General features: G+C 37.3%; 1 protein-coding gene across 1 annotated transcript in view; it reads left to right on the top strand.

Moving 5' to 3' along the window:
* Positions 1 to 22,372, top strand: part of LOC107756354 (plexin-A2-like) — a 50,205-nt gene that overhangs the window by 26,062 nt on the left and 1,771 nt on the right. Inside the window, exons 2-4 of the mRNA XM_016573402.1 lie at positions 12,458 to 12,558; positions 19,530 to 19,653; positions 21,484 to 21,637. Coding sequence (XP_016428888.1) covers positions 12,458 to 12,558; positions 19,530 to 19,653; positions 21,484 to 21,637 — 379 coding nt within the window. The remainder of the gene's footprint in view (positions 1 to 12,457; positions 12,559 to 19,529; positions 19,654 to 21,483; positions 21,638 to 22,372) is intronic.

Here is a 22,372-nt window from a genome sequence, read left to right as displayed (position 1 = left end):
AAACTTCATGGCAACCTGTCAAAATAAAAGTACGGTTTAACATGTAACAGAAATATATTACTCTTGTATTACTTTTGTACAGTATAATGTACATCTTTAAATATTCAATTTTCTATCAAATTTAAATAAAACAATGAAATGATAAAAATAAATATTACAACTAGATTAATCACTTAATTGTAGAAAAAAATTATACAATTATTAGTCTATTAAAAAATGTTTTAAAGGAATATTAACACAATTTTTCTTCCATGTGTTAATTTCAACAGCAAACCTCAGTTTGTTTGCCAAAAAATAAAAGGGTTTAATTTTCATTTGATTTAAAATAAATGTTTAATGCCTTCATTTGATTTTCAGAAAAATTAAAACAAGAATTTCTGGAAGAAAAAAAAAGAAAGAAAGAAAAAGTTTGTAGGGCCCTGTTATTTTTTCACTTAAATAAATGTTTTTGTAATTACACAGAAAGTAAAGTACCGAAAAAAGGTACCGTTGGGTACCAGCACCGAAATTCAGGTACCGATACCGATGTGAACGGTACCCAACCCTAATGAGCAGTGGTGATAGTGATGCTTTAGCTGTTGTCTTCATGTACTTTGAGAAACGCATCAACTCTCTCGCTCACTCTATCAGGCCATCATTCTCCTACAGTACGCTGGAGTCTTGCTGAGAGGCCTCCTCACGCAATCAAGAATGCTTTGATTGAGTTTTCAACCCACACACATACTCATGCATTCGTGAGCGTTAGTGAGATGTGAGTGAAGAGGGCTGTGAGAGAGTTGTGCAAACAGAGCAATTCTGTGTGTGTGTGGTAATGTAGACTTCACATGTGTGAATGTTTTATTGCGCTACAGTTTGAGTGGGTTTGCTGAATATGTAATGTGGCTTTGGCTTTCTGAGAGCGACCACCGTAGAGACAGTCTGTGTGTCAAAGTCAAATGGTAAAGGTTTGGCTGGTTAGCATGACCTCGTTAGCCTCCATATACACAATTTGGCTGCAAGAAGCATCTTTCTTCATTGATTAGAGTGTGTTTATCTGTGCGTGTGTGTGTGTGTGTGTGTGTGTGTGTGTGTGTGTGTGTGTGTGTGTGTGTGTGTGTAAATTACTGTGTTGTCCTGTATATTTGCTGGGATTCGAGGGGTCAGATTAGCCTCATGTCTGAGAGTTTGTGGGCCACTTGACTCCACAGAGGATAAGTGTCAGTCAGTTGTTGCTCTCAGCTTAGCCAAGCATGTACTTATCACCAGAGAATTTGTCCTTAGGACTGAGGTGTGTGTGTGACTTTATGTGTGTTAGCTTTAAAACTATTATATGCTACTGTACTCCTAAACGTTAATCAAATTAATAAAATTCACTTTTAGCATTCAGTATATTGGTGTTTTTTTTTATGTTTTTGAAAGAAGTTTATTATGTTCAAATAGGCTATTTGGTTAAAACATACTGTAAAAACAGTTTAAAGTAACTTTTTTCTTTTTTAATATATTTTAAAATGTAATTTATTCCTGTCGTGGCAAAACTGAATTTTCAGCATCATTACTCAAGTCTTCAGAGTCACATGATCCTTCAGAAATCCTTCAGATGTGATCTGATCTGTCCCGACCAAACTAGTTGTTTCAAAAGGAAATAGGCCATGACTATACCATATATATATATATATATGTATATAAACTCATCAAAGTCAATTCATAGTCTTTAAATAATTATAAAAGTGTTTTTTCTTAATTTCCTGTACGTGTTTGATGGATGCGTATAAATTGTAAGTGTAGGTGAGTAATGAATCACACATATGCGCGTACATACACAAACAAATACGCAGTTTTTTTCTCAGATTTTCGATGAGTGCCGATGGATTTGTGTCAGTGAGATTATTACACTCTGTGTGTGTGTGTGTGTGTGTGTGTATGTGTCTGTCTGAGGGGACGTGATCGATGGCTCTCATTGCTGTGGGTGCAGTGCTCAGTATCTCGCATTAAAAAGGAATGTGTGAGTGCGTGTGTATATGTGTGTAGGTGGCAGCCTATCCCAGAGGTACCAGCTGTTTACGGCTCACTCCAGGAGAGGGGTAGGGGGTCAATGCCTGGACTGGTCGCTATGGCAACCACAATGTGGATTTTGTGAATGTTTTGAGTGTGCGTGTGTTGTGCGTCAACATCTGGATACAGTATTTGTACATGAGAGGCTTCTGGATTTCTTTCATTTCAGCTCAGAAGATAAGACCGCTCTTTATGGACTATATGTTACTGCACACAAAATGACAACAAAGCTTTTTTGGGGAGTCAGAGTGTGAAGCTTTTTATCAGTCTGTATATATTTTGATTAAAACATATTTACAGTTCCAAGGCTGCAGGAATGAGGAATTTGTAGGAGGAATAAGTTGCTGGACTTCCAGTTTTCAGTACTGACAGATATTCCATAGTCATTACCTGTTTACACACCAAAGTCTCTTATGTAAAAACAGTAATATTGTGAAAAATTTAAATTAAAAAAAAATTAAAAACTGTTTTCTTTTATATGTTAAAATCTTTTGTTAAAATTTATTTTTGTGTTAGTAACTAAATAAGATATCCTAGATATATCCATTATATTTTCCGATGTTCCCCTACAACAATAAACACTCTCTCTTCTATATTAGTCTGAGTTGCTAAACATTTTTGATGAACCAACTCCTGTTTTTTAATCCAAGATCCATCATATTGTAAACTGTAACATCAAGCCAAAACATTGGTAAATTTGCATATTGTTCAGACAGTTTTTCCTGTCTTAAGTCAGAAGTTCTTGGCCAGAACAAACTGTTCTAATGTTGATCAGACTATATGCTGATAGTCAAGTCTGGCTACACAAGAACAGGATTTCCCTTACCCTCGGTTTACCCTCATATTTTTCATTCTCCTTCTAACCCCTTGGATACATTGCTCTACATCCTTCTCTCCACATGTTTCTGCTCTTAATCTTTTACCTCAGACCTACAGCTCCCTTTCATTCTGTATCACTCTTGCTCTTGTTTTCTCTCTCATGGTTCTCCATTCATCAGACAGGTGCCTGTGACAGAGAGGGTGTTTTGAGGAATATGGAAAAGAGATCTAATGTGAGCTTTTATTCTCGGCATCCAGCTCCCAGCTCCCCTAGCATACTGCAGTCTCCATGTAGATCCCAAGCACAGGTCTGAGATGAGCCCGTTCAGTTGTAATTATAATGTCTTGGGTCTGGATTACAGCAGCAGAGGTTCTTTGGAGGTAACAAGCTTAACTTGAGGAGTGTTGTTTGTGAATAAGACAAGAATTCGGTGCCAACTCCGTCTTCTTTTCTTCTAAATGTCCTGTCTCCAGGCGATTCTTGGCCAGCATCAGAGTGAGTGAAAAATATCGAATTCAAGCCAGATAGAGATTAGCAGATAGCATCCTGGAAGCATTTTAAGCTGTGGAAGAATTACAGAGCTCAAGAGGAAATTAGGAGTTGGCGAGCACCCTGTCCTACCATGAGTTTGGGCTGAACCCAGAATTCCTCATTAATCTAAAGTTGTCTTTTAAGCCAATTGGCTGTTATTAATACTTTAAGTTCACAAGTGCAAGTGGAGATTATTGGCATTTGTGGTGCATTCAAATGTTTTTTTGGAGGAATTGTTTTAGGCTGTGAGTCCACTTACAGGAAAAATAATTTATTTCATTTAAAAACAAAAAAAATCAAAAACATGACAGCATGACCAATGTAGTATGATTCCCAAACAAATGATTCTTATGAACCGGTTCTTTTTAGTGAGTCAACTCCTCAATGAATGACACTAATGAATTGGTTCTTTTCAGTAAATACTATATATATATATATATATATATATATATACAGTATATATTACTGCTGTCAAAATTAGCTCGTTAACTCATACACAGTTCATTTTTTCAGTTTAACGGCGTTAAAAATATTTAATGCAATTAACGCAGGGGTGGAGCTAGGGTTGGCCACCCCACTCACAACTGCTGCTTCTGTCTCTTTTTTCTTGACAAGTATTGCATTTATTTAGATGCAGAATGTCTTTATGACCACATCAAATGGGAAACTTTTCAGACGCGCACTCTAACATCACCTCATCGACAGGCGCTAGTCAAACAAGCATGGAAAAGATACAGGTGACGAGGAGCTTCAGTAGAACAACAGTGAACTGTGGTCAGATGAGATGTTGTCAGGCCATATGTCAGTAAAAACCAATTTTCCTGTCCTGTCAGCCGTTATACTGTGCTCGTAGCTCATGCTCTTCAATTGCATGCACAAATGCGGCGGCGGGCGCTGTAGCCTGTATCATTTTATATTAAAGCGCAAATGAAACTACGAGCATGCAATGTTGTAGTTCTGTCGTCAGTTAAGTCATGAAGTTACCAAAAAATTCAAGCTGCCTTAAAACTGTGCATGTATGTATTTATTATATATGAGTCAGATTTAAGAACATGTCTCTGAAATGCAGTGGTTTTCAAAACTGTCCTGGAGCACTGTCTCCCTCATCTAACACACCTGATTCAACTCGTCAGCTCATTAGTAGAGACTTTAAGACCTGAAGTAAATCAGAAAAGGTAAAGAGTTGTGAGAAAATAGGATGCGTGTTAGATCCGTGTCATGTTCTGCAGCGGCAGCTCTTCAAGCAGCCAAATAACCTAATAACCCAACTGCTGTGATGTCTGTTCATCAAAGAACAAAAGAGCTTTAAGGATTCATCTATATATGCGACCCTGGACCACAAAACCAGTCTTAAGTCGCTGGGGTATATTTGTAGCAATAACCAAAAATACATTGTATGGGTAAAAAATATCAATTTTTCTTTTATTTAAAATAAACCCTTATGACTGGTTGTGTGGTCCAGGGTCACATATATTTAATTTAGAATTTAGTGTTTAACTTTATTCAGTTTCTGTATATTTCTTACTTGCTAAAGGGCACAGGTAGTTGAATATGACATTTATTCACTTGAAGTTATTTTTAAAAGTCTAATAAATGTTAAAATTGATAGCTCTCAGTTATAGCTACTGTAATGTTGAATGGCAATGGTTAAAAATGAGGGGGGGGGAAAACTATTTCCTAGAGACATCAGTTGTATTGGTATCAGTGATGCTCACCTTCAGACAGAAAAAAATGCCACTAAACAAAAATTTTAAAATATGCTGTCTTTATGTTGTTTCTACATTAATTTGAAGATTGAATGTGAAATTATTGCAATATAAAAGTATTAAAAACTTTAATGTTAGGTGGGATTAATCACGATTAATTTCAGAAAAAAATCCTAACCCTAACCCCCCAAATAAGATAATACAGTATATGGCAACATTAGTAACTGATGGGCATAAATTTCTACTGTATGTACAATCCTATGCAAAGATTTACATTGAGGCAGTTCTGAGTAAACACCCAGAAACTGCAGCATAAATTTAACACCACCACATGTTAGTTGTCAACTTGTACGGCAGTTGTTTTTAGTTATCCAAAAAAAAAAAAAATTCATGGAATGATCTTTGAACATTACATTGCTTAGTAGCTGTAACAAGCTTACATGACAGAAAAATAGTTTGTGATTATTAATATTAATAAATGTAATCATTTATTGAACATTGCTGCCTTTTATCATATCGCTGTTGCCGCAGCTTGCATCATGCCTAACAACTGTGATAAAATCTGCAACGTATGATCTTGCTTATTGATTTGTATTTGGTTCTATTGTAAACTAATCAAAAAAAATTGGTTCAAATGAAAACTGTGTTTCTCTGTTCTGTGGTTAAACTCAAGTTTTAATGAGAAAACATTCAAACACACACACACACAATCACAAGCTGCTCTCAGTGGGAGAACAGGCCTCATTGTGCTTCCCACTGTGTTGACTGACTAAAGCATGTGCTGGTCAACAGCTGCTCCAGTTGCCTGTCTGCAACCCCCATAACACCTTTATCCAGCTCACTTTTTCTGTCTGTAAGTCTCTCTATCAAACTCAGTGTCTCCGTCTTCTCCTTTGACATCTTCCTGACAAGTGTGCAGACGTGGATGTGCACCTGCGGCAGCTGTGTCACCCTGCAGTGCAGCTGTCCGTCTCTGATCCATTCCATCAGTGTTTGATACTGCTGCAGATCTTCATAATGTAGTTAGTATCACTAGTACTTATACTAGGGTTAAAGGGATAGTTCACTCAAAAATGAAAATCCTGTCATTTTGTTCCAGACCAGTATGACTTAATTTCTTTTGTGACACACACAAAAAACATTTTACTATTTTATTTTTATGTCTATGCAATGAAATTAAATGGATCCAAAGTGTTTTGATGGCAATTTTAGTTTTTTTTTTTTTTGATCTGTCAATTGTATTATTGTGCTACAGACAAGAATGATACCTTAAATGTATGCTGTTTGTCATAAAAACATTTAATTAAAATTAAAAGCTTCATGAGTTTTATCTATTTTAGTTTGGTTTGCCATTTCTTGGGTTTAAGTTCAAAAAGTGGGCAAAGTTAACAGGTTAAAAAAAAACAGTCTAATTTTAGTATAATATAGTTTTTATAAATATTTTAAATTAGTTTTTATTTTTATATTTTCTGTTTTCATTTTAATTTCAGTTAAACTTTTTGTAAATTAGTTTTTGTTGTTTTTAAAAATATGTTTATATAGATTTTTCCCCCTAGTTTTAGTTAATTTAGTACATAAAGATAAACTAAATGAAAAAGAGAAATGTTGTCTTGGCAACTAGCTGAATTAAAATAAGTTTCAGTTTTTTAATATCATGTAACAAAAATTGTTATGGTTTTAGCTTTAGTTTTACTTAACTATAATAACCCTGTTAAAAACAGGTATTTTATAACTTAAAATATTGTCTGACTAATGATAAATCTGGTGAAAAAAAGAATTTGAGGAGAAACCCGAGCCATATCTAGGGGCCAGAATATCAAAGAGACTTGGCAGCAGGCTCTTTTAAATACTTAAAAATACCCAAAATGTCCCAGCAACCACTCAGAACACCTTATCAACCGCATAGTAATGCCCTGACAACTATCAAAACACCCTTGCATTTTGTACAGGCTTACATTTTCTTCATAAAATATAAAAAAAATGACGTTGGCGTCAAGAAGGCATCATCTGGTATCTGTGAATCTAATGTTGTTGGATTGTTGGTCTGGCTCTAAGTCGGTGTTGTGTAACATTGAGACTTATTGCCATGTTGAACCAGCGTTGTATGGCCGGTGTTGCTTTGTGAGTGGAGCCCCTGGTGGGCTTGTTTGTCATCAGGCTGGGCGGCAACGCTGATGTGCTGGATTCATTACTTTTGACCACCTGTTTGTCCTGGGGCAACGAGTGAGTGAAAAATAAAGAGAAACGAGGGAGGGGGAGCTGGGTGAAAATGAAAAAGGGAACAGGACGGATCCTTGTGGGACACCTCTCGGTTTTTGCCATGAAGTCACACCGTATGTACAAACACAACTGTACGTGCGTGTACGATCACAGCCATGTGTTGGTGAAAACGACGCTGGTAGCAGGAGGTTGAATGCTCGTCTTTGTTCTGGAGCTGCCGCGGCTGTGTCACAGGGACAGGTGGATGGCTACCCCTGTCAGACCCCGCCGCTCACACACTAATGACATTTAACACGGCTATACAGCGCTCACACACACACAGTGGGAACCCTGCATGTTTCTCCACCCCTCTCAATAAACGCACACTGTGTGCCCACTCATCCATCTTAAAACTGTCTCTCACTTCATCCTACCCTTTGACCCCGTCACCAATGTCAAAATAAAGAAAACAAGCGTCAAAAAAGCATCAAAAAGCTTGATGCTATGCCTAAATTCTTAATAAGTGGCACACTGGTCTTATTGATCAAACATTGTTAAAGTTTTGTTCTTTTATTTGTGTCTGATATGACCGTATAACCTTAAATAATACATCTTTCATAATTCATTTTAATGACAAGCTTTTTAAGTGTAACATTTGTAATAAAATTAGTCCAACCATGTATTTTTAAATGAATTTACTCACATGACTACTTCTTCTTTTTTTTTTTGTGATGTGCATCTGATTTATGTGCTTTGTGCTTTGGAATGGCAATAATAATAAATATTACTATATATAATAATAACTATTATTATTATTATTGGTTATTTACTAATATATATAATATTTGTTTTATATATAAATATATATGCACACACAGTTATTTCTCTGACACAAACCTGACCAAATTTAACCATTCATTTCACTAAAAATGCAGAGGAAAAAAAATTATTTTCCCCCAAATCCTCAATGACTTCACACTATCCTGTTCTGCTTGTGTGTGTTAATAGGATGCAGGTGCACCCAAAAAATCCCCTCAGCGACAAGGGAGAACATCACAGACTCCAGCGCTGGCAATGAAAGCAAACCCCTGAAAATACATGAATAGATAAAAGAGATATTGCAAGCGCAGACACAAACCACAGAGCTGTGGCCCGGTCATCACAGCGACGCTGTCCCAGCATGCCAAGTGGGCAACAGAAGGCTGTGCGAGTGGAGTGGAGAGGGGCTTTGTGGGTCAGCAGGCAAAGCAAGGCTCTAGTCTGTTGTAGTGGGCATTTGTGAGTGTGTATCTGGTTAGCCCTCATCTCTGAGGTATTACAGGAGTGTTTGATTGTCTAGGTGTGTGTGAGAGAGAGAGAACATATGCTCATACTGTTTGCCAGATACACACTGCTTGTTGAGTTTTGAGGAGTGACAAGTTTGCTTTTTATAATGGTCACTGAATTGAGTCTCACTCTGGAGATAAACTTGACACAATCATCATTATTTTTGTGTGTGTGTGTGTACCAACTTACCTATACGGTGAAGTCAAATTTATGAACAGAAGTGTACAAGTGTAAATCAAACAAAACCTCAATTTGGGGACTTCCTCATTTGTGAAAACATAAATTAAGTAAATATTTAATTATTTTATGTTTAAGGGTGTTTTAAATTATTAATAATTATTCATTTTGTTGTTTAAATTATTATTATTATTATCATTATTAAATGATTTTAATAATGATAATAGTAATAATTATTATTATAACAATTATTTAGCAATAATAACAATAATAATAGTTATCATTATTATATTACTGTTAGGATATGGGTATGAGCTAGTCTATGGCTACATTTACACTAGTGTGTTTTGTTTCAAAACGCATAACTTTTGCTACGGTTACGCCTGTCGTTTACACTACTCTGGCGTTTTCGACCCTCGAAAACAGAGACTTTCGAAAACGCAGACCCCGTTTTAGTTTGAAAACTCCGGGGTTGCGTTTCAGTGTAAACGGACCAAAACGATGGCGTGGCGGCCCACATTCGCTCTGTGTATCCTTGACGACCCTGAAAACAATGACATCCTGCTCATTGTTGTTCCTGTATGAATGGCCATGTCACATGCGTTTTCGGTTGTGTAGTGTGGACGTAGATCGTTTCTGAAACGCAGTGAAAACGCCAGTGTAGACGAGGATCGTTTTCTATTTAAAACGCCGTTTTAAAGCGAAAACGCACTAGTGTAAATGTAGCCTATATTATTCAAAATTAGTTCTATATAAAAACATTATAGAAGTCCATAGACTATCTTCATTTAGATATTTGGATAGCTGCTGTAAGTAAACGTGTGTTGTAACTAGGGCTGCACGATAAATCGCATGCGATTTGCGCAGCTCGTCAGTCAACAACGGCTCTGTGTAGTTAATGCTGCTCAATGTGAAAGCACGCAGGTGACGGAGATTTACCGCTGATTACAGAACCGGATTTCTGACAAGATGCGCGTTAAATATCGCATGCGATTTATCGTGCAGCCCTAGTTGTAACTGTATCAGTTACAAACAGTTTATAGTGTTATACAAATATATAGAGATTTTAGGTCATATACAGATACTGTATACATATTTCGCGTTTTCGGTTGTGTAGTGTGGACGTAGATCGTTTCTGAAACGCAGTGAAAACGCCAGTGTAGACGAGGATCGTTTTCTATTTAAAACGCCGTTTTAAAGCGAAAACGCACTAGTGTAAATGTAGCCTATATTATTCAAAATTAGTTCTATATAAAAACATTATAGAAGTCCATAGACTATCTTCATTTAGATATTTGGATAGCTGCTGTAAGTAAACGTGTGTTGTAACTAGGGCTGCATGATAAATCGCATGCGATATTTAACGCGCATCTTATCAGTAAAGCCGGTTCTGTAATCAGCGGTAAATCTCCATCACCTGCGTGCTTTCACATTGAGCAGCATTAACTACACAGAGCCGTTGTTCACTGAGGAGCTGCGCAAAACCACGTTCATATGTTGTAGTCCAAACGAGTCATTCGTTGTAGTTTTTGAAAAGTGATATCTGTTAAATAAAATATCTCCTTTTGAAGTGGACTTTGAGCTTTGTAACTTTGCAGATTTTTTTATGCTCAAACAGCAACATTACAGACTAACTAAAGTTGAAAAAGTGAAAAAGAATAATAGGACCCCTTTAAAATGTCCTCATCATCAATAAAAACAGCTCAATCACAAACCGTAAGCAAATGATGTAAATAATGCTTTGGTTTTATTTTGATTATTTTGTCACAACAATCAAAACATGCAATGGCGAGGGGGTATTGATACGGTTTCCTATGCAATGACGTTAGCCAATCAACAGTGGCCAAATACTAAGAAGCCTTAAAGGACCCGCCCCTAAAAAAACAGCCTGTTTCTGAGAGAGGTTCAGAATGAGGGTTGAAAATAATAATTTCCCCACAGATTTATTTATTTATTGTGCAAAAAAACGTTATTAACATTATAAGTAAAAGTAAAAAATTATATATATATATCCTCATGACCCCTTTAAAAATGAATGAACAGAATTTTTTTTGACAGGATTGTTCTATGGCCCGCTATCAAAAAGTGCATATTTGCATAGATGAGCTAGTTATGATGAATCAACAAAGGCTTATCTCATGAATATGAATTAGGTTGTGCACAAATTTTTGCAAAAGTTTTGATGAATTTTAGGGCTGCACGATAAATCGCATGCGATGTTTAACGCGCATCTTATCAGTAAAGCTGGTTCTGTAATCAGCTGTAAATCTCTATCACGTGCGGGCTTTCACATTGAGCAGCATTAACTACACAGAGCCGTTGTTCACTGAGGAGCTGCGCAAAACCACGTTCATATTCGCGCGATTTTTTGCGCAGCTCGTCAGTGAACAACGGCTCTGTGTAGTTAATGCTGCTCAATGTGAAAGCACGCAGGTGATGGAGATTTACCGCTGATTACAGAACCGGATTTCTGACAAGATGCGCGTTAAATATCGCATGCGATTTATCGTGCAGCCCTGTAAGTAACTGTATCAGTTACAAACAGTTTATAGTGTTATACAAATATATAGAGATTTTAGGTCATATACAGATACTGTATACATATTTCCTCCTGTATGTTTGAGCAGTTGAGTGTGTGTGTGTGTGTGTGTGTTCATACCTAGTTGGACAGGTGCACTGGGTGACAAAAAAGCACTGTCGATGCTATTCTTCTTAGTGACAGTAGCACAGCTGCTTGTGTCCTGTTTCCTCTGTTCTGTCTGTTTCTGTTAGCACACACACACACAGTACAGGTTTTACCACCGAACACTCTTATGTTTGTCGTCGAGAAACACGAGTGCACATGATCACATAGACGTTCTTGTGCACGTACACAACGGTCACCATGAAAACTTGGCATTTGGTTAGCCATAGGCAAGAAACATCACAAAATGAGATCTCAGCTGTTTCACAGAGACAGCAATGAGATGAAATGGAGATAAAATGGAAGTTATTTCTCAAGGGCAATAATAAGCAAAATTCTTTAATGTATCTCCATTTCTTCTTATAAGGACAGTTTACCCAAAACAAAAACAAAAAAAACCTGTATGACTTTGTTTTTTCAGTGGAACACAAAATAAAGGTATTCTGATAAATGCTTATAACTAAACAGTTTCCGTTCCACTTGAATTCCATTGTATTTTTGTCCATACAATGAAACTGAGTGGAAACTGAAACTGTCTTATCTTTTTAAAATAACTTTTATGTTCCACAGAAGTCATACAAGTTTGGAACAACATGAAGGTAAGTAAATGATGGCTGAATTTTTGGGTCTATAGTCTCCTGCTTTCTGGAAGAAATTGACCTCAGTGTCTCAGAATGTGCTCTCATTTGCCATGTAATCTCATCATTTTTTCCTTTACGATATATCGCTATAAAAGTGGAAATCATCATTTTACTTTAGACTTTTTTTTTCTCCGAAATACTAGGATTCATCTCTTTCCTGTGTCACTTTGTTCACCTTTCTCTCATCCTCCTGGTCTATCATTGTCTCAAATCGAAATGGCTTTGGAATCTATGACTTTCAACTTCAATATCATATATCCATCAAATGGATTAATAGAGCTTCTGTTTGTTGAATATGCTCAGTCTGTTCTTTCTTTTAAAACCTTCTTTCTTTGTTCTGCAGGTCACACGGGTGCCGATCGAGTCCTGTGAGCAGTACGGCACGTGTGGAGAGTGTCTGAGCTCAGGAGATCCACACTGTGGCTGGTGTGTGCTGCATAACATGTAAGTTCCTTCTTTATATTTACACACACAGTTACTACTTGATATCAAATGATTTTTATGTATTTGAAGAACACAATCTCCAAAACTGTAATCATGTAGTGAAAAGTCTAGGAATGATCAAAGCGAAGAGCCCAGTGGTGCTTGGTTGGCACAGAGGTTGTTTGCCCTCTGGTGGTGGACTAGTGCAACTGCATCCAGATGTTTAAATCTCACTGAATGCTGAATCCTCAGATGCTTGTATGCTTTAAAATATTGAATTTAACGTTTCCAGAACAACAGGCAACCGACATTACTGCGTTCGTCATCTTTTAGTGGTTTTGTGCCGTTGTCTTCTCTCTTGTGTCCTGACTCAGTAGGGGCGTGTAAACCTTCCACTGCCATCATTACAGTAATGGCAGGGGTACCTCCCTTGGAAAAGTGCACTTAAAGTAATTTAGATGACTCCCGACAGGACAGGGACAAATAATTGGCGAAGCAAGCGGTATTTGTGCATCTCTGTTCAGCATGGGGCTGGGTTTTTTTTTCGTCAGCGTGCCGTTGGCGCAGCAGGATTACATTCCTCCATCAATCCTCTGGGGCATTCTGCTGTATTAAAGCTCATGTAATACAGACGCCATTCAAATCTCAAACATGCCATGCTGTGTTGTGCAGACAAGCTTATGTATTTATTAATTCACTAGCAAAAAGAACCGAAAGTGCCATGCTACTACCTTTTTTAACATGTGACATGGTATTCTTTGAAATTCATTATTTTATCATTTATATATATATATATATATATATATGCTAAAGTTGTTTTTAGCTGCACATTTTTTTGGAGGAACATATACGGTTAATATGGTTCATGGTATATCAATATGGTAATCATTCAATACCATGCTATATATCAGATTCTCTCATTTTCTCTTTCCCTTCATGTGTGCTTGTATTCCTCCTTCCCCATGGCGAGTGCTTTTTCACTGTCAGTGTTCTCTTAATGAAATTAACATCTCTCACTGGCTCTAATTCCAGCTCCACACTCTTATTTGCTCATTTCTCACTGCTCACAGCCCCTATGGAGTCCGTCCTTCCTCATCTGATAGAGCGACAGACAGTGAGATAGAGAGAGAGAGAGAGAGAGAGAGAGAGAGATTGCTGACACCTAATACAATGGTTTCATTAGTCTTTTAGCCTCTCCTTCACGGCACTGTTTTTCTCCTCTTTTGCATATACTATATAATAAAGGTTTTCAAATGTTTCTTTGCAGCACGTTCATCATAGGACACCTTTTAAATCAAGAAGCATTTTTTTTTTCTTTTTTTGTGGGATTCTTGAGGTATTATATGAGATTAGAAAGGAATCTTGATCATACATTTAAGGTTCTTCAGATCAACACATGGTTTTTCTGGGATCATTAAAACACCAAAGCAAGTGGTTTAAGGAAAAAATTAATCCTTAAAACGTCTTTAAAACAACATCAATTTTACACCAGGCTAATATCGCAGACTTTTGTGAATATTTCACAATCTATAATAAGTCATATTTTGAAAGAAGCACTGCATTTATTTGATTAAAATACATTTGGTGAAGTTATATTTACAAGTTCCAAATTTGTAAGAAACATTATTGCTAGATTTGAAGTTTTCAGTACTGAAAGATGTTCCAGTCTCATTTGAGTCATTAGATGTTTACAATACCATTCAAAAGTTTGGTGTCAGTAAGATTTTTGAAAGAAGTCTCTTATATGCTCACCAAAGCTGCATTTATTTGAGTAAAAACCTGTAATAGTGTGAAATATTATTACAATTTAAAATAATTGCATTCTGGTTAAATATGTTTTCAAATGTAATTTATTCGTGTGGTGGCAAAGCTGAATTTCCAGCATCATTACTCCAGTCTTAGTGTCACAGGATCCCTCAGAAATCATTTTAATATGCTCATTTGCTGCTTAATAAACATTGCTTATTATTATGAAAACAATTGTACTGCTTAATATGTTTGTGGAAACCGTGATGCATTTTTTAGGATTCTTTGATAAAAAGTTAAAAAGAACAGCAATTAATCGATTTAATGTGGCCTTGCTGAATAAATATATTAATTTCTTTTTTTTTTTAAAGACCCCGAACTTTTGAATGGTAGTGTATTTATTTATTGTTTTAAGATTTTGTTTTGTTTTTTTACGCTGGAGACTTTTTTGTAGAGCAACATTATTCTGCTCTTAGTGTGCGAAACATCTCTCTCTTTATTCTTACCTCAGTTAAGAATAGTGTGATTTGCCAAAGTTCCTATAATTACCAGCAGCTGTTGCACACCATGTGATTGAAAGGAGATAAAATGAGTGAGAAGAGACAATGCGGGATAGTGTTTGAGCATATAAGGCATCACTAAAGCTGCTGGTGTTTAGGCTATGAAGGCAAACAGCATCTGTATCTGTCTCTCTGGCATAAGACCCAGAGACATCTCTCATTGGCTAGTTAGACGGGACCCTGAAACTGGGAGGAGACAGAAAAAGGAGGAGTGAGGAGAGAGAACATAAAGTTTGCTGTCAGATTTAGGAGGACTAATCTCCTTGGCCCGTGGAGAACACTAATCCTGGAGATGATCTGATTGGCTGAACTCCTTTGAGGTCACAGGCTGTTTTAATATCAGCGATCCAGCAGTTGCTCAGCGGAGATCATTCTAACAGATCCTAATCGCTTTTAGGATTTAGCTCATTAAAGAGAGAAAGAGGGAGGTGGGGATCTTAGCGCTGATCAGTGTTTAAGGACATTATGTGAGCGTATTTAACATTATGCAATACATAAGTGTTTGGAAAGTGTGTGTGTGTGTGTGTGTGTGTGTGTGTGTAAGCTCTCGGCTTGGTTCTTGTTTGTATGGCTGTGGCGGCCGTTCCAGAAGGGAGACGATCTTCACAGCGGGGTTCAGCATTTGATCCGTGCTGTGAGGAAACGTTCACTCACTCTCTCTCTCTCATGTACCCACACGGACATTCTTGATATGCTGAACTAGCATATCTGCATTCAATGCCCAGAGTACAATATGTGAGATGTTGTGTCCCATAATGCAGTGCACTTGACTTGACCTTCCATGTGAAAAATGAACCAGAAAAAAGTATCAGCTGCAATTTATTGGGAATTATAATATTTTGATTTTCAGGCCTGAAAAGGTCATGGAAATAATAATTTAAAAAAAAAAAAGTTTTAGTTTTAATATTGAATTGGATGGAAATTCAACTTCTGAAATAATTTATTAAATAATTTATAATTAATGTATACATTCATTTTTTAAAATAATTTCTTAATTTGTTTAATTTAATTTATAATGTATTAATGCATACGTTTTTTTATTTATTATTATTAATTTAATTAATAATAAAATGTATACATCATTTTTTTAAATAATGTGTTGATTAGACTTGTTTAATTTAATAAATAGTATTTTTATGTATTGTTTAATATTGTTATTATTTTATTATTTATTAAACGGGTTGATGTCATGTGATAACAATGTAGCTTACTACTGTATGTTTATCATGCAGCATTTATCATTGCATATTGAGGTTTTTTTTCACATATTAAATATTGTATTATGCAGAATGCAGTACTTGTAAACCATTCCAAATATATAGCCATAGATTTTGCACAAGATAGGTGGCAACAACCTCAGGTATCCCTGAACATCATGGCTTTTGTTATCTTGAGTTACTTTTCTTACTATCATCAAAACTGTATGAAGTAGCATGCTGAAGGATCATGATCTCATTTCACAATGCAGTGACCTTACGTGTCCCACATTTAGACTGATATAGAGAAGTATAGACAACACATTTAATAAATTACTTGGCAATCATCAATAACACAACTCATCACATTACAACAACACCGGATCAGTTAAATGTCATTGATATCTGCACATGTTCAGAAGGATGGCGTGCACTGCTGTGTAGTCGCTTAAACACTCATCATTATGGTTATAACAATCATACGCTGCTCATGGCTGCACGTTTACTCCTTGGTCTCCGTATTGAACTTAAATGGTGCTGGTCTGTGTTCAGGTTATATGGGATTGGTGCTCAGCTAAATTAATTCCTAATTACATATTGATCTGGAGTAATGGAAGCAGATTCACCCTCACAGGCTGTTTATGAGTGAATTACTTCACCTGTTGGACAAATACTGGGGCAGTACAGAGATGAGTGATTGATTTACAAATGGTTTTGGGTTTTGGACTCTTCTTATCTTATCTCGTCTCTCTAGTTGTCTCACCTCAAATCTTGTCCTGTCTGCTCTCCTCTCCTCATCTCAACTTCTCTCTTTTTGTCTCATTTCGACCCTTCCCTTTTCATCTTATCTCGTCTTTTCTCTTCTCTTTTCATCTCATCTCAACTTTTCTCTTCGCTTTTTATCTCATTATATCATCTCATCATGACCCTTCTGTTCTCTTCTCCATCTCATCTGAACCCTCCCAGGGAGGAGTTCACAACACTCCCACTTTCTTCTCAGATTCATCTGTAAAACGTCCCGTCTTCTCCTCCCTCAGAGCTTTGCTTAATCAGGTGTCTCACCACACACCTTGCATTATGTTTTGGCGACACTGGTAAGAAAGCAGGAAAGAAACAAGGGAAAATCTTTTCCTGTCGTCTGTCTCTTCTCGTCAGGGTTGAGTGTGTATGTTGAGTGTGTAAGGAGGAGAAAAGATGCTGTAATTGCCTGGCTGGTGCACAGGGGTAAAAGCAGATGGTAGAGAAGAACCCAAAGGTTAACCCACCACTACCACTACCCTCCTATTTCTCTCTCTCTCACACACACACACACACATGCACACTGAAAACAGGTCATTCATAAATCTTAAAGCTTGTCAAACACACAACCTTTAACATATTACTACCACATTTAAATATCAACACTTATTCATAATTAACAGCAGTATGTCAATAGCTTTCAGTTTTCAGTATGTCACTGCAAAGAGTTTAGTCAATCATAACAGCTCATTTGCATATTAAAGGTTGGCCTGCAGTTGCTAAAACAACCTGTTTAATTCTAAGGAGGCGAAAAATGTCAAACTAAAACACCAACTTTTGGTGCAAGAAACCTTGAAGAGAATATGAATCATATTGTACAGTATGTGTGTGCTTGTGTGTTCAGGCATTTTCTTTGATGTGTATATGTATGCAGCTCTCTAAGCATTTCATTCAGCTCTTTAGAGGACCAGGGCTGTCGAGAGGCAGAATAAACCCCTCTGGAGACACAATGATGTGTACAGGGAACACACACACTTCATTTAATGAAAGAGAGAGAAGAGGTTGCCCACTAAGTGCACACACTTACATGTACACACATATTATAATGGCCGTCTCCTGGTGCCATGGCAATGCAGCATCCCGAGTACACCCACTTCCTCCTCCAAAATCAAACCTGGTGCCTGGATTTGGTGGTTCGGAGAGATGCACACACTCGTGCAGACAAACCCACACCCACGTTTTCAGACAGTGAAGTATGCACAAGCTGTCCCGGACATCTGAAAGCACATTAAGTGTAACCCCCCCCCGCCTACACGCTCTTTGTCAGAGATAGAGGAGCAAAGAGAGAGGGAGGCTGAGTCAAAACCAAGTGACAGGTTGAATGAGTGTGGTGTGAAAAGTAAAAATAACAACCCTCAGATTTGCCGAAGAACAGTGAGATTTATAACTGTAGGATGAATCAACCATAGTAGTTTCTGTTAGTCTATGTGTAAATGCAACAAAAAAAAGGTAATTTAGCATCAAAAAAAGGCATTTTCCTGTCCGTCAGTGCTTTCCACTAAGTCAAAACACTTTGAGAGAAATAAGAGGACATATTCTGGAATTATACACGTCTAAGGCATGAACATTGTTGGGTTGTGACATTAATGACAGCTTTAGTCATGTGATGTCTGATCAGCTGGTCTGGAATTAGAAGTTACTGATTGCTCTGTTTAGGGAGAGTGATGGTATGAAAGTGTTCAGCACCAAGGACAGCAGCTACAGTCAGCAGTGACGCTCATGTAGCTTCTGTGAAAATGAATCACACTTAAAAGTAAAAGAGATACACTTGTGATCAATAAATTAAATTTTAAAATATATTAAAATAGAAAACAGTTATTTTAAATTGTAAAAATGTTTCATAATATTACAGTTTTTACAGTTACAGATCTTTTATTCACCATTGTGTCAAAAATCCATGTTTTTCTTTCCTCCAAAGAAAAATAGTGACATTGGAGAAGAGTCCAGAGTGCTCTTTTTCATAATGAGGACTGTTGAACTGCAAAAATATGAAATCTTACCCTCTTTTATAGTTCTGAAATCTCTTTTGTTCTTATTTAGTGTGCCAGATTTAACTTCATGGTATCAAACATCATTGGTGTGTCTTGTCATAGACATCAAATCTAGCATGGCACGTTTTAATGCAACATTCGTGAATTGAGTGAGATCTGAAAACTCTGGCAGAGAATACTTTCAACAAATAATGATTTAAATTAAATTAAGTTTTGCTTCAGTTTTGCTTTTTTTTACTAGGCTTCAGAAAGCTTGGAATTGAGTCCACAGGCTCCTTTTTTTATCAGTTTTATAGTCTCTTTCCTCATTTTTGGAGTTATTATTATGCTGTATATATTTTTGTATGTGTTATGTAATTGTACAGCACTTTGCATCAACCTGTTGTTTTTTAATGTGTTTTAGAAATAACCGTTATTTTGATTTGACATGAGGGTGGATAAATGATGAAAGAATATCTAGTGAATATTCCACATAAATTCATTTTATTATTGTTTATTGGTTCGTTATGCATTCATTAACTTGATATGTGCTGAGAGAAGGGTTATCTTCTACTGATTCCCAGGGAACACATATACTAATAAATATATTTGCTTTGAATGGTCTGTAATTTGGCAGTGTCTGCCAAATTAATAAGCATCAATCTTTGTGGTTGTCCCAATATTTTCACAACTAACTACTATGCACTCCCTCTCTCTTCTAGATGTTCTCAAAGGGATCGTTGCGAGCGTGCAAATGAGCCGTACCGTTTCGCCGCCACGCTGAACCAGTGTGTGAAAGCCACAGTGTACCCAGACAGCATCGCCGTGTCTGAACCCAGCGTTCCGGTGAGACACCTCGCATACCATTTATAACCTTGACTCACAAGAACACAAACACCTTAACAACCTCGAGGTGATGTTGACTAAATACAGGAGCACGAATTCCTTCTAGCAAAAAAATTAGCATGAATTAGTTTTCAGTGCGATGTCTAGATAAACAGTTTTGGGTTTGGAAAGCGTGCACTGTGTGGGAGGGCTTGAAGCGCGAGAGATCTAGAAAGAGAGACCTTTGGGAATGGTATTTGTGTGGGTGAGATGTCAACTAAGCGTGTGGGCCAGAGTAGGAGTTGCGTTCAAGAAGACAGAGACATTGATTCAGGGCTAAGACTCTTGTTTTGGGCATTATTTTTAGCAAACCAATTTTTAACCAAGCAAAAAAAGTACTATCTCTGGCATACCAGGAAGTATGAAGGTATTCACCTTGGTTAAACTTCCCCAGGAAGTCAAGAAAAAATTGTGATGTCCAGATAATTGAAAGAGTCTCTGTATCACAGCTACCTAATTAAGATAATGAGGCATCCGGCTCTAAATTAGATGTTTCTGTCATGCCGTAGCGCTCGACAACATGACATCCATGACAAACCATCACCATGACAACAAAACCCATCTGCATGGGCGCCGGAGGAGCATGAAGAGCAGCAAAAACAATCAAATTACCTTTATTAGAAATGCTAGCAACAATTAACCCTCCCTGCACATTGCGAAGAGAAATGAAAAAAAAAAAGCTAACACGCAATGAAAGGAGCAAAGGCTAAACATAGACACCAATCACGCCTCGTCAATGTTGTTATGGTCAGACAATGCTTTATAGACCGCGCTAACCGCAAACAATGCCTTGTCTTGATGTTTGAGTACAGCCTATGTATCTACAACGAATAACAAGTCGGCTAATTAGCAATTCTGTAGCTGTCGCTCTCAGTGCACTAGCCTAAAGAGTGCAGAAAGGAACATCCCTGTGGTTTTGAAGTAATTAGATGGTATATAGATGTTGGAAATTTCAAAAGAGAACTCAATGAGATGGGCTGAATGTACATAACCTAAGAAGATCCACATGATAGCTAGAACTTTTGAAAACGATGTGGTAAAAATAAAAAATTAACCAAGCAATCTTAACAAATGTCACAGTAATAATTGTCCTCTTCTTCAGTGGCGAGAAGACCAGCCTGCATGTGAAATGTGTGTATTTATAGCCTGTGCGCTCCGTCCTGTGTGTCACCGGTCCCCCAGAGAATGACTTCCGAGGGCCATGTGTGCTTTGAGAAGATGTGCAAGAGCATTCGTGTGAAATGCAGGAGATGTAGTCCAAAGCTATAGAAAGAACGGATGGAATGTCAAATGCCCTCTTTGAGCAGGAGTCTTTATAAGGTTAAGTCTATAATGATGGCTGGAGTTTATGCTGTTGTTATGCGGTGAGACCATCTGCTGCGTGCTGCCGAATGAACTTTGCCCATGTGAGAAGACTGAGGTTATTTGATCAGTAATAAATAGCTTCTTTCAGAGCCATAGCTTGGTGAATAGCACTCATGGTTCAGACATGAGACGGTGGTACTCATCCTACCCACTCTCTATAATTTTATATATATAATTTCTTCTATATATAAAAGTGACGTGATATGTGATATGTAGTAATATACATTACTACATAAATTATTACAATTGTAATTATGATTATTATTATTATATAAATAAAAATATATAATTTAATAAAAATAAAAAATGTAAATTTCTATATCTAGATGCATTACAATAAAGGCTCTCAATAGTATAAAGTAATTCTGACTATTTTATTTAATTATGAAAACTCCAGTTCTAATCTGATTTCTTTCCTCGGTCTAGCTGCTGGTGAAAGTGACAGATGTTCCGGATCTTTCTGCTGGAATCACATGCTCCTTCGGGAACCTGACGGAGGTTGAGGGCAGAGTAGATGGGAATCAAATTCTCTGCACTTCTCCTGCTGCTAAAGATGTTCCCATCATCCCCACAGATCAAGGTATTTATTCATACTAGACTATTCAAACTAAAACTGATGCACTATTTTATAGATTTAATTCTGATATCTCCTGCTCTCCATGTACTCAACTTTCCCTATCAATTGGCATCTCTTTTGTTTTTTCTTTATCCATCCGTCTACCTGTTCCCCTCAGGGAGGTGATCTCTATTCTCTTGTATAGATGCTCTATTAATAGACCCTCCCTAGCGTACCCAGCAGCCTCGCTTTCTAATGAGGGCTTCATTCAGCGGTGCCGCCTGCACTCACACTCAAGCCACACCATCGATCCCACCAGCCACGTACAACTGTGGCTCTAATGAGCCTACACCGACCCCAGGTCGGCCCCAGGGCTACAGGCGTGCTCTCAGACACACTTAAGCCCATTACAGGTGACGAGCCCTCTGCCCTCTCCCTACCCATAATAGCTCAAGGGAGAGAGTTCTTCCCGAACGCTGATCAACAATCAGGTTTAGAGTCATCTGTGGTTATGAATATAATCAGGAATCGGTTCGCAGTGTGGAAAACCAAAAGTAGAGGATCCTGTTCCACAGAAACCCGCATGCTGTAACTGTATATGCATTCAGTTTGTTGGCAACGCTTATACAGCAAGATTACACTGATTTTTTTTAAAAGCTAACAATCGTCTATGGATAAATTTCTACATGTGCTTCCCGTCTAACCTCTGTTGGGAAGCAGATGGCCGCATATGCGGCAGAAGTTGGTTGTGATTATCTG

This window comes from Sinocyclocheilus rhinocerous, unplaced genomic scaffold, assembly GCF_001515625.1.
Source record: "Sinocyclocheilus rhinocerous isolate Xijiao unplaced genomic scaffold, SAMN03320098_v1.1 scaffold712, whole genome shotgun sequence".
NCBI classification, from domain to species: domain Eukaryota; kingdom Metazoa; phylum Chordata; class Actinopteri; order Cypriniformes; family Cyprinidae; genus Sinocyclocheilus; species Sinocyclocheilus rhinocerous.
This window is presented reverse-complemented; position numbering and strand designations above follow the sequence as displayed.